The sequence below is a fragment of the Terrapene carolina genome, unplaced genomic scaffold (genome assembly GCF_002925995.2).
Source record: "Terrapene carolina triunguis isolate 2854851 unplaced genomic scaffold, T_m_triunguis-2.0 Scaffold38, whole genome shotgun sequence".
NCBI classification, from domain to species: Eukaryota; Metazoa; Chordata; order Testudines; family Emydidae; genus Terrapene; species Terrapene triunguis.
Window position 1 is genome coordinate 8156964 of NW_020664389.1, and position 13902 is coordinate 8170865.

Sequence of the window (13902 nt, forward strand, 5' to 3'; positions counted from 1 at the left end):
GGTCCAGCCCGGCCCCTGCCCGGCCCCCGCGGCCCGGCTCCGGCCCGGCCCCCGCAGCGCGGCCCAGCTCCGGCTCGGTCCGGCCCGCGCCCCGGCATGGCCCCCGCGGCGCAGCTCGGGTCCAGCGCGGCCCCCGCGGCGCGGTTCCGGGTCGGACCCAAGCCCGGCAACCCCGGCCAGAGCGCGGCTCGATTCCTGGGGGCGGGGCTTGCAGCAAGCCCCGCCCCCAGGAATCGGGCCCCGCTCTTGCTAAAGCCGGCCCTGCTGGGGGCTAGTGTCTAAACCACTTTACACGTTTCTGGGCATTAATAGATTCAAAGATTCACAGATTTCAAGGCCAGAAGGAACCACTGTCATCTGACCTCCTGCATAACACAGGCAATAGAACTTCCCAAAAATAATTTCTAAAGAAATGAATAAAAAGATAGGAGGGAGGGGGAGAAAGAACCGACAGGAGAGAGAGTGAAGGAAAGGAGACATGTACACACACAGCATAAATACCATATAGCACCTTGATAGTGTTTTAGAAACTTAGCCGAAGGGAACACTCAGTATCAGAAACCTAGCACTTAACAGGTTAAAAGCATTACTCTCAAGACAGACACCCACAAACTCTACTCCATCAATTTGTTTCATCCTCCTTGATGCACCTTTCCTGACTGCAATTTATCTTCTGAAGGAAAGGCTCCCCTGGATACAGATGGGATTAATTTCTGCCTTTTCTTCCCCCAGTTCCCTACATTAGAAACTGATCTATTTTTACTGATATGCATAATGTTTTCTTCTTGTTGTTATGACAAAGATCACGTTAGGATCCAGCTATTTCATATATTTTTGTTCCTGTTAAAGCAATGATTCTGTGAATAGTCTCAAAAATTATTAACAGGTCCCTTTTCCAGTAATCTAATTAATTAACAGGAACACTGTGGCAAACAAACAAAATGTTTCTGAGTGGATGGTAGCTTTGATGGAGTCATTCATTCCACAGCAGCATATTTTTGCATACTGTCAAGCTTTCATCACTCAGTTATGGAAAAATAATATTTTTCAAAACACACAGAATGTTTCATCCCCCTGATATGCTATTGAAGGGTCAGATAAAAACAACAATAGAGAATTCAAGCTACAACTTATCTAAAACAAGAGTTTAAGTCATTCAAAAATGTTTATGTTACAAGACAGCCACACACAAAGGGGATGAAAACCTGTATACATTATTCATCCTGTACCTTTGATCTTAAAAGCTGAGAATCTTGAACAAAGAAAGATGAATGCCACCTCAAAGTTTTTCTTTCAAAAACTCAAATGAGGATGATTCAGGATAAATGATAGACAAGAGTTAATATGAAAGGGGAAAAACTGGATTCACAGTATTGCACCCAAATTTAATTAAAAAACTCTGCTTTTTTAAATCAATTGCAAAGGTATTTGAACGTTACCATCCCCTTTCATGTATATGTAAAAGAATTCTTCATATTAAATTTTTCATGTTCAGTGTTCCCTCTTTTTTCCACCATCCACATTCTTATTTCATGTGAACAATTAGGGGGTGTTTCTGAGGCTTGGGCTAGGGGTTGTGGGAAATGAACGGAAGCTGGAAAATCCTGAACTCTAATCCTGGATCTGAAACAGGATGTGTTTGGGGGCTTGTGCTACCAAGTAACCTCTCTGCATACATTTTACCATATGAAAAACAGTGATAATAAGACTCACCCCTACTTTACTGTGATTAAGTGAGGCTTAATAAATTAAGGAGCAACTGCTACTGAAAGAAAAGGCAACCTAATGGGTAAAAGTTTATCTGTAAGGAAACTGGAACCAAAATAATTAAATAATTTGTAATTGACAGTTTTACTTATTTTGGTGCAAGTCTGTGGACACTCTTAGTTCAGAATAAAAATGCTCTATTTTGATGTAAATTGAACTGTTTTGTTAACAAAAAGAAACATGGGCCAGTGGTGAAGGCACTTCCTTGGACTCAGGAGACTTGGGTTCGATACCCTACTCTTCCACTGACTTCCTGTATTACCTTGGGTAGCCATTTAGTCTCCTGGGCATAGTTTGGGGGAGGGCAAGGGCAAGGGCAAGGGATTGTCCCCCAAACTGCAAGCCTCAGGCAGGCATGCAATTTGCCCGCGCGCGCGCACACACACACGCAGCTCCATTGGCCTCACTGGAGCTGCCCGCCCAAATATAGAAGTCAAACTATGCCTATGCTTAGTCTCTCTGTTCTTTGGCTCCCCACTGGTAAAACAGGGATAACAGCACTTCCCTACCCAAAGGTATAGGACAGGGATGAAGATTTTAGTTATAAGATGACTGGGTGTGTTCAAATCCTGGTGCTTACATAGTTTCTCCTACAATCACAAGGAATGTTTGTGAAGACAAACTTTTGAAAAGGAAATTTTATTTTAAAAGTGTTCAGAAAGTGAAACCACAGCTATTTACCTAGCTGTATTTAAGTTTAGCGGTTAGGCTCTCCAATGGTACAGGAAGGATTTTTGATTTCCAAGAAGTCCCCTATGCAGTTTTGCTCTGACACCATGACAAACATTTTTAGATGCAACAGATTAAATTAAAGATCAACATTTGCCCCACACATTAGATTTGCAATTCAGAAGACACAAACATGGATTAACCAGATTTATAAGCATATGCTTTTATACAACGGAGTAAAGAATACACTTGAGGGAAATCATGATTAGCTTTAATACTCTGAGAAAATTGCTTTTGGTCAGATTTCTTTATAAAGTAAACAAAATGTTTAGACTGTGATTCTTCACACAGCACATCACACACACACACAAACGTGTACAGTGATCAGCCTACACAGAGGCTGACCTGAGCCAGAAACTGCAGAGCCCAATACACTTGTGGTCAATGAGGATGTCTGTTTTTATAATTTATCACTGATAGCTCAGTCTACCCTTATCTTTTTTCATATTTGCTCCATTTACTGTACTTCATGACTTGATAAACTTCTATTTTTATTTCACTTTAATACATATTTACTCACCACACAAATGGACAAAATTATGCAAAGGTTACTAACATCAATTTTTATTGTGTTACCTAAATAAATGTATCAATTTCCTTAATTCTGTCGGAACAAAAGAATATTTTGTGTTTATTGTGCTCTTCATGAAGTTGTGCCTTAATCTGGATCTAGTTTAACTGTGGGGTGTTTCCCCTCCCCGAAATTAGATTTAAATTAAGCAGTGCAAATACCAACTTGACAGAATCTTAACTACAAGGCTGTAGGATGTCTCAATCTTTTGCTTCTGATTTTGTCTCAGGAGCCAAGCTACTGCCTATGTTCCTTATTCACCTTTCATTGCCCACAAACCTCGTATCAGTTGCTGGCTGGGAAGTCTCACTCTAACAAGTCCAGGACTGGCACTGTTATTGAAGAGAAAGAATTCTTTAGATTCTGGAGGAATTTAATAAGTGGGTCGTTTCATGGATCAAGACTTCTCTGGAGGTGGTCCATTTGGGTAACATGAACCAACCCATAAACCCAAAAAAAGTGTGATTTTTTTGATTGTTTATATCTTATCACTTAACAACACATACAATAACTTCAAAAATTCAGAGGCTACAACATTTCCCACTTCTAGTTCTCTTAAAATGGCAAGAGATTTAAGCTATTAAGTTCTGCAGGTCTTGTCAATATCAAAGATTTGACATGAACTTAACTATGGAGCCGCTACTACCAGCACTTCTGTAAGTTCTCAAGTTCATAAGTTTTATACATACACATACACATATCCACCTATTTTACCCTTTGGCTTCCATGTACCTGCAATTTCACTGTGTTTAAAAGTGGCAGGTAACCCCAATCTTCTGAAGTTTAATGGGTGACATTTTAATGGGTGAAATGGAAGTTGGGCCATTGACTTAAGTGGATCCAGGACTTCACCCAACATGTGTGGAAGCACAAATATAAGATGCCAGGTAAGAAGCGGCCAATTAAACCTGACAAATGTGCTTTCAAATGTTGCTTTCAAACCTATTCCTTTGCCATTATTTTAGTCATCTTAATGGTTTAATCCTTTCTGACTCTATTCATGGATGAAATAATGCTACATAAGGAATTTCAGTTTATCTATAACTCACTAAATTAAGTTTTCCAAATCTTTTACTTCTCTCCCTTAGCATGCTGTCCATTCCTGGTCCCATTATCTTTGTCTCCAAAATACCACCAAAAAAAGAAGATATCCATTGTTACTGCAAAGCTGCTAAGACATACAACTGAATGTGTATTTATCCTTCTTGTCAAGACTCCTTTTACAGCTGTATAGAAATGGGAATCTGAATTATAATGTAGTTTCAACCTCTTGTCTGTATAAGAAAGATGCCATGTTATTAATAGTGCTGATTAAGACAATGCCTGGCAAATATGATGTAAATTCATTCAGTGGAGTTTGCCATCTCAGCAACATTAATTTATACCTCTGAATACAAAATGAGCATTTCAGCACAAGGCAGTATCTGAATCAAGTTTATTCCTAGATCTACATCAAATCCTGTTTCTTGTTTGTTTGTTTCTTTCTTTCTTTTTAGAAAAAACAAACTGAAAATACAAAATGATTCTGTCAGGTGGAGTAATGGAAGAATGCTAGTTAAATAGGCACAGTATATAATCATCACAAAGCAAAAACAAACTTGCGTGCTATTCCTCCACAACAATCACAGATTTAAGACCATCAAAAATACAGATGGTGTTGCCAATTAATGCATGTTTCCTTTGTTCTGGGTGTGACTTTGTTCTCACAGGTGGGTGAACAGCACTTTTAAAGTGCAACAAGAAAATGCACCACATTAAAGAACACCGGAAATTCCTACAACAGAATGAATGGTAGCAATAGACAATACATGCTTAGAATGCATTTCACAGAGATACCTAATATTGCTTTAATCTTCTGCTTACCTAAATTCAATAGACTTTACACAGCAAGGAAATGCAAACACACATTTTAAGTTAAGGGGATTTCTTTTGAAACAAATAATAAATATGGGGCTAGATTCACAAAGAAACCTAGGTGTGCTGACACTAAATGTTGCCACACCTAACTTTCAGGCTCTTGGAAAAACACTGCAATTCACAAAGCCTTAGTTAGGTGCCTAGACTCCCTATACAATGACTGGGGAGAGATAGGTGCCTTAGAATGGGATTCACTAAAGCAGGGGTTCTCAGAACAATTTGTTTGGTGGCCTCAGAGTGTGTCCACCATCCCGCGCTGAGCCGAAGCCCACTGAGCACACACACTGGCCCCATCTGTCTGCAGAGGTGCTGCCCAGAGCCCCCAGGAGGCTGCATGGTGCAGGCTGCTGATCTCCTGCTGGCGGTGCTAGCAAACACCAAGGTAGCCAGGAGCAACAGCTGGGCGCTGCAAGGAGGAGCCGCTGCTTTGCCCCACCCCCACCCCCATTTCCACCCAGGAAGCTGTAGTGGCTGTAGAAAAAATACCCTGGTGGCCACATGCAGACATGATGGCCACATTTGAGAAATGCTACACTAAAGTCAGCATGCTAGGTGGTTTCTCCCCTAAGCTAATCAATGGGAGGTGCCAAGTGCTCCTCCCACCCCCAACCCCCTACCATTTTGTGTAAACTCATCTACAGGGGCTCAACTACAGTACACAAAGCCTGAACACACTTACCAGATTGGGCCCCGTAGACGAATCAGGCCCAGGAATACCTATCTTCCCTCAGTTAGATTATCACTCTGGGATTTAGGTGTCAGGAACCTGGCCTGGCACAGTGCACAGGCTCAGAGGCAGAAACATAGGGATCTTTAAATGCAAACATTTTATGCATTTAAAGGATTTGGCTGCATCTGACGGGGGTGGGTTGTGAATCCCAGTGGGGCCTGAGTCTGGGATTCAGGCATTTAAAGTGGCAGTTAGACATACAAGTCCTTTTGTGAATCTAGCCCAGATTTCTATAAAGTATTTTTAATTTTATAGTTATGTGGTTGAAAAAACACCCATCATTATACACAGCTGTTTCTTGGTTTGTAAATCTATGGTACTAAATACTGAAGCTTTGTTTTGCCCCTAGGAAGGAAAACATAAACAAACAATTTAGATCTCAAAAAGGAGCAGTCATTTTGAACCTTAGTTGCTGGGTTTGTGTGTGTTCATTTCCTAGAGTAGTCATTCATTTCAGCAGGTGATTAAGGTATAAACAGTATATCTCCAGTGTTTTACATCAGCTTAACACTAGTAATTCACATAATGCAGAGATGATCTTATAAGAAGTACATTTTCAGATGTTGCTATTTCCAACCATAGAGAGCGATGTCTTGGATCACCATGTTGGCAGCATATAAATGATTTTTGAACTCTTTATGCATTAGCATTACTAAAAGCCAGTTAGGCACAATTGTTTATGGTTTTGCATGTCAAAATTAAAAGAATGATAGCTTTCTGATTTGCTTTTACCATACTCGAGAATAACCCGTGCACTGCACGCTTCAGCCTGCATAAGCATATGAAAACACTTCTAATGAGAAGAGAGCTTACCTCCAGAAAGCAGAATAAGCTATTATCTCCCTAAAGAAATATGATTTTGTCCCAAACGCCTTATTATACTTTCTAATCCAATCCATAACTCTGCTGTGGGAAGTATAGCAGAGACATTTCAAAGGAATTTAATAAATGGTTCACCTACACTACTAATGGTTCACCTTTACCACTGAAGTATTACTTAGCTTGAAAGAAAACACTATGGAGCCTAGATACCAATAGTAATCAAAAGACAAAGATTATGTGACAGTGGAAAATGTGAACAATTTTATTTTCACAAGCTACAGATTGCAACATAACTCTCAAATGGACCTGGTCAGACAACATTTTCTTTAGAAGGAATTTTTTTTGACAAAAATACCTTTTTCTGAAAACTGAAATTTTCCACAGGAAAATTTGAGTTTTGTTGAAAATTTTCAATTTTCCATTGGGCAAATCAAAATGGCAGCTCCCTGGCTGACCACCTGCAGAGACTGAAACTGAGAAAAGTATCTAGGAGGGCTACCGTGGTGAGGTCGCTTAAGCGCCAGCCTCCCAGCTCTGGCAGCCAGAGAGGTACAGAACCCAGAGACTCAGCCTCCCCGCCTTCCCACATCTTTGACACCCAGAGAAGCAGAGAGATGGGGAACTTAACCTCTCCGGCACCCAGACTAGAAGAGTTGTGTCAGACTCACTTTGCACGTTCCCTTCTCGTGAAAAATATTGTGGTTTTGACATTTAATCCCAGTTCGGAATGAAAATTGTTTGTAAAAATGCAACATTTTTCTTAGGAAGGGATTTTCATTCTCCGGCCAGCTCTCCTCTCAAGCAGGGGGATGGAGTGTGTTGCACATGATCATTCTAACAAATAGAAATGCACAGCCCACAGTTAGATGGTATAAGTCTGAAGTTAGACAGGATACATTTCCAGCTTTGTGCAAATGAGATGCATCCTCTGCAACATTTAGGGAAGGCAACAGAAGGGCAGGAATACAGAGGGGCTGAAGGTCTGCAGCTCAAAACACTGATAATGGGTAGATTAGTGTTGTTTGCCGAGGAATGATGTAAATGGAAAGGGGAAAGGATAAGTATTCTCAAATGTCAGATTTTTACACTTACTGTAATTCGTTCATCTTTGTCATCCAGTGGGGACCCATCTTTTTTCCATGAAATAGTGGGTTCTGGATGGCCTCTTGGGGGTTGGCATTCCATCACGGCAGGTTCACCCACAGCTACCATTACATCAGAAGGGTTCTGTCTGAAGTCATCTCGTAATACTGAAAGAGTGAAGACAAAAAAGTCATTACTGACACATCAGTGCACACTAGACAGCAAAGACCTTTGGCTTCTAATGGCCACTTTAACAAGTCATTGTTTTTGTTAGGACTGTGAACAATTAAATTATACAATGATTTAGGCTACAAAGGAGATCTCCAGTGAATAATACTCTTCTTGAACTATGCTAGATAGGTGTTAGATCTCATCTAAAATTAAATATCTCCAATGATGGTTTTTCTGCACTGTCAGCTCTCCCCATTACCTTAAGCCCTATCCACACTGGCGAATATCCATATTTGGTGAAGTCATTTTTAAAACTCATTCCAATGAGCACAGTTTCAGCATACTTTCCCAAGTCAACGTCATGCAAAAGCATGTTAAAACCAAAGAACTCTGTGGCACTGACCGTGGATTTGTTCCACTCTATTTGAAGTAATCTAGTGTCAACAGAGGACAGGACCTCAAGGCTATGTCTACAATGCCCCGCAGTTCAGAACATAGGTGTGTGAGAATAGCAGTGTGCACGAAAGTGCTGCGCTGTAACTCCTGTGTGTGGATGCTGCGGGCGCGAACTAAAAGGTTCCTAGTTCGCGTTAATGTAGTTCTCTTCAAACGGGACTACATTAATGCAAATCAGGAATCATTTAGTTTGTGACCAGAGTGTCCACAAAGGGGAGTTACAGCGCAGCACTTTAGCATGCACTGCTATTCACACTCCCATAGTCCGAACTGTGGGCAGTGTAAACAAGCTCAAAGAGGGATCTGCAGAAATCCGTGCACCAAAACCCAGGAATCCTAGATATGTTGTCATTGGTTACTATCTAGGACTTAGGCTCTGTGATGCCTTGAGTGACTTTATGGAGAGTATAGGATTAATTAATGATACTTCATGCAGCATTTACTAATCATGTTTTATACTCTGGTGTTAGGGGGTGTATGGAGGAGAGAATTGAAGGGGAAGGCATTCTGGTAAAATTGCTTTCCTCAGCACTCTCAGGCTTCACAGATCTTTTAATGAGTGGACCATGATGCCTACATCCAGTAGAGTGAGGGTAAATAGGAAAACAGATCAGATAGCTGCTTTTCCCCTCTGCGTAGCATGCTCGGGGATGAAGAAGAATGCCTAGTGTTTTTAGTTGGCTTTTCAGGTGTGATTGACAATTTGTTTAAAGGAGAAAAGAATAAAATCTATTGGCTGAATCTGTTATGTTGTCAAGTCTAGAAAGTGGATTTCCAAAAAGATATTACTACCCTTTTTGTCCAGTCTACGCTGACCCAAGAAAGCATACCTGGCCTAAATCGATAGAACCCTTTCCCATAAGGTTCAGCTAACACAGATATTTTCTCTTTGTGGACTTAGAAACAGTGTCACAATTTTTTACATAAAAATTCACCCAGGTTACATCTATCTGTTTTCAGGGGAAGGACACATCATTTTTATTTGTCCAAAATGGCAATTCAAGGACTGATATTCTAGAGCAGCTCGTTATCTCCTCTCCAACTCCCAACAACTTTTATGATGGTAAACCTTCAGTAAGTTCAGTTGCTTCTACTGCCACCTCTTCTCTTCTTTGCCCCTCATAACAACCTGATTATTTTTATTTGAATTTCCACCAGTCATAACTAGGTTATGGAAGCACCAAAATGTCTAGCAGCATGGTGTGAAAGCTAAATGTATACCATGGGTTGAATGTAGCAAGTAGGAGTTTGGAAGCTATTTAGCATACACTATTAAAATACTACATAACCCAAAACCTTCCATACACACTAGATGCACAATGTAATGGACATGGGCTTGATATTGTTACTGCTGAAGTCAATGAAGTCCCATTATTTTAATGGGAGGTGAATCTGGACCTCTGCCACTTTTCATTTTAGAACCTGCTTCTTTTTCCACCTCTCCAAAGAAAAGACCATAAAGGCAATAGAAACAAAAAGTTACACAATTTTTTAATTAAAACTAACTTATAGCCCTTATATAACAACAAGGTATGTTAATTTGAGTTAATTTGCTACACCAAAGTTCTATTATATAAGAACATAAGAACAGCCAGACTGTGTCAGATCAAAGGTCTGGCCGTATCCAGTATCCTGTCTTCTGACAGTGGCCAATGCCAGATGCCCCAGAGGGAATGAACAGAACAGGTGATCACCAAATGATCCATCCCCTGTCGCCCCTTCCCCAGCTTTTGGCAAACAGGGGCTAGGGGCACCATCCCTGCCCATCCTGGCTAATAGCCATGGATGGATCTATCCTCCATGAACTTATCTACTTTTTTTTGAACCCTGTTATAGTCTTGGCCTTGACAACATCCTCTGGCAAAGAGTTCCACAGGTTGACCATCCATTGTGTGAAGAAATACTTCCTTTTGTTTGTTTTAAACTTGCTGCCTATTAATTACATTTGGTGACCCCTAGTTCTTGTGTTATGAGAAGGAGTAAATAACACTTCTTTATTTACTTTCTCCACACCAGTCATGATTGTATAGACCTCTATCATACCTCCCGCTTATTCATCTCTTTTCCAAGCTGAAAAGTCCCAATCTTTTTAATCTCTCCTTATACCCCTAATCATTTTGTTGCTCTTTTCTGAACCTTTTCCAATTCCAATATATCTTTTTTGAGCGGACAGAATATAAGAGCTGTACTGAGCATCTGAGTATGGAGGCTCTTCTTCGTTCCCAAGATTATATCACTAGTATAAAGTGAAGAGATAGTTAAAAGTATGTGCTGTAAAATAAAATTTAAAAAAATCAAGTGAAATGATCTTAACAAACCTTAAGTGCTTCTCAAGTCTGGAGGAGCTCATAAATTAAGACGAAAACCTATTAGATAGCACCTTGGATGGTTTTTAGCACCTTTGAAGCAACAAAGAAGTTCAATACTTGCTTAATAAAAGCAAATTACTTGAGTAATTTTCTACATTTGTTAGGCTTAGATCAGCTTTACAAGTGCAGTACCTTCTCTGTAAACTGAGACCTTTTCACAAATTAACCAACACATAATAAAATACCTTAGGAGGACATCAAAGGTCCAGGCCACAGAAACATCAAAATATTTTTTTTCCATTTGCTATGAATTATTTTGGCTCTAACATTACATAATGAAAAGCTAACAAAAAGTAATCCATTAAAGATTACTTCATAGATAGCGGTCATGTAATTATTTTTGCAGCTGTAAAGTAGATACATACTCCAGTTTTGCCTCAGGGCCTGGCAATCTTGCATAACATTATAAATTTAAAGACTTCATCTCTTGCTGAAAAAGCAATTTTTCTTCACTGTCCTTTATAGTCAAGGCTCACTGTAAATTGAGAATACATTTCCTTTTGAAGATATATTAGCAGTATACTTTATAATCCAGTACAGTATGTGCTTTCAGTTATCAAAGGGTCAAATTTCACCATGTGCATCTCATTTTCCAAGAATAAAATCGTTTGGGAAAAAATGACAACAAAAACAGGGAGATAATTTTAATACATTAACATGTAGAATCTTTATGAAGAAAAACACATGCCAGAATTTAAGAAACATTATTGGTGATTTTCATTCATATTGTGCTTCCACATTTTGTTAAATACAACAAACAATGACTGTGATCCTGTGCTCCTTGCACAGCAAGATAACTCCCTTGACTTCACTGGACTGCATGAGGCTCTCTGAAGTTACTTGTTGAATTTAATCAGTGACAGGAATAGCTTTGACAAATCTTGTCTCAAGTCAAATCCAAAAATCTTGTATTTTGTAGTCAACAAAATAATTACACCTCCTGTATAGAATTTATCCTATGGCATAACCAATAGAAAAATAATTAAGAATCACTTAAGGGTAAATTTTTATTGACAATCAACACAGTAAGTAGAGGCATAATACATTTGTGTAGGTCCTGAACAACATGTTCAGATACACATCACCCATTATTTTCTTCTCAAGCGTTACTCTGATTACTAGAGCTGGGCAAAAATCATTCTAAACATTTTTTTGGTGAAAAATATAGATTTGGCAACACTTTTGCAAATTCATGTCAGTTTCACCAACTGTAAAAAATTTCAGAAAAATCAAAATGTTTCATTTTGACATTTTCCAAACAAAATGTTTCAATTTTTCAGTTTCAAATGACATTTAATTTGGAAATTTACTTAAATTTTATTTTTAATAAAATGAAAACATTCATATTTGAAATGTAATGTAGTATTTTGGGTTAAATGAAGCCTGAAAAACATTTCATTTGAACCAAAATTTTTTTTTTTGTTGCTTTTTAGTTCATCAGAAATTTTGAAAAAAATCTTTTCCAGTCAACCTGAAAATTTTTTTTCTGATTTTTTGAAACTGCCAGCCAACCAAAAAAAAAAAAATAGAAGTTACTCACAGAGCTCTACTAAGCTCTACACTAAGCAGGAGGGTGTGACGTTAATAGCAAATATGGTATGTAGGGTGCTCATACAATGAAATGAGTCTGAGATTGCTTTCTGGACTGTAGACAGCCTCCTCAAAACAAATTAAACAACAGTCCAGTGGTTCCCAATCATAGTCCAAACTTCAAAACAACATTTGTCATCCCAGTGCTGGCCATTTGATTCAGATCTGAAGTGGCTAACACTCTACTCTCAAAGAACTAGGGCAAGCATAGGGTTACCATATTTCCACAATCAAAAAAGAGGATACTGGGGGGGGGGGAGCCCCACTCTAGCCCCGCCCCCATCCACTCCCTCCCACTTCCCACCCCCTGACTGCCCCCCTCAGAATCCCCAACCCCCCCGCTCCTTGTCCCCGACTGCCCCCTCCTGGGACCCCTGCCACTAACTGCCCCCTAGGACCCTACCTGTTCCCTGACTGCCCCGACCCTTATCCACACCCCCACCCCATATTCACACCCCCACCCTCAGACAGACCCCCGGGACTCCCACGCCCTATCCAACCGCTCCCCGCCCCCTGACAGGACCCCCAGAACTCCTGACCCATCCAACCCCTTCTGCTCCCTGCCTGCCTCGATCCCTCTCCACACCCCTGCCCCATATCCACACCCCCTCCCCCAGACAGACCCTGGGGACTCCCATGCCCTATCCAACCGCTCCCCGCCCCCTGACAGGACCCCCAGAACTCCTGACCCATCCAACCCCCTCTGCTCCCTGCCTACCTCGACGCCTCTCCACACCCCCGCCCCGACAGCCCCCCTCCAGAACCCCTGACCCATCCAATCCCCCCTACTCTCTGTCCCTTGACTGCCCCCTCCAGAAACCCCCTGCCCCTTCTCCAGCCCCCTGGCCCCCTTACCCTGCCGCTCAGAACAGCATGTTGGGCTCCATGCGGAGCCCGACACATGGCTGGGCTCCCCAGAGCAACACACAACCCAGTTCCTGCCCCCGCACAGTGCTGCCGGAGCAGGGCGCGCTGGGCAGCAGGCGAGGGGCAGCAGCAGGGGAGGAGGAGGAGCTGCCGAGGCCCGATGCGAACGGCCTGGCGGGCCGGCAATCTGAGAATGCAGGGAGGGAGGGGAGGGGAGTAGCTCTACATTGGCCACGCTGGACTCCGGCAGCTGATCTGAAGCTGCGGGGGAAGGGCTCTGGCTGCCGGAGCCCCATGCGAGCGGCTGAATTTCCTGCAGCCATGCCGTGCTCTGCATGGGGGGGAAATCCCGGACATTTGTAGCTATTTACAAATTCCCCCGGATGCTATTTTTAACCCCAAAAGCCGGACATGTCCGGGAAAATCCGGACGAATGGTAACCCTAAGCAAGCAGCCTTTACTGGCGGGTTTAACTAATGTCCCATGGCATAGTAATGCTTCATCATCAAATGGTCCATGCTGGTTCAGAGGACCATGACTGGTTCAGGATGCCCTGACCAACCAATATGTCCTGTCTCTGCCCCCCCGCCTCCTCCACCCCAAGGGGCAGACAGTGGTTGAGTAAATTACAAAGGAGATGGGAGGCGTGAACCTTCAGAAATGCTACTTGGTATGCAAGTCCTCTACTCATAGTAAAAATATCTCTTAACAACAACAACAACAGGATCCTAATTATTTCATCTCTTTCAAGGTGGACACTATAAAAAAGTTCCTTGTACTGTGGCAAAATCCACAATTTGATTTTAAATTATGAAAATATAAATCATAAT

At 41.3% G+C, this 13902-nt stretch overlaps 1 protein-coding gene across 4 annotated transcripts in view; it reads right to left on the minus strand.

Annotated features, from left to right (window-relative positions):
• ROBO1 (roundabout guidance receptor 1) overlaps positions 1-13902 on the minus strand; it is a 1048580-nt gene that overhangs the window by 143156 nt on the left and 891522 nt on the right. For all 4 annotated transcript variants that reach the window (XM_026652616.2, XM_026652620.2, XM_026652612.2 and 1 more), the window contains one exon: positions 7629-7786. In XM_026652616.2, the coding sequence (XP_026508401.1) occupies positions 7629-7786 (158 nt within the window). The remainder of the gene's footprint in view (positions 1-7628; positions 7787-13902) is intronic.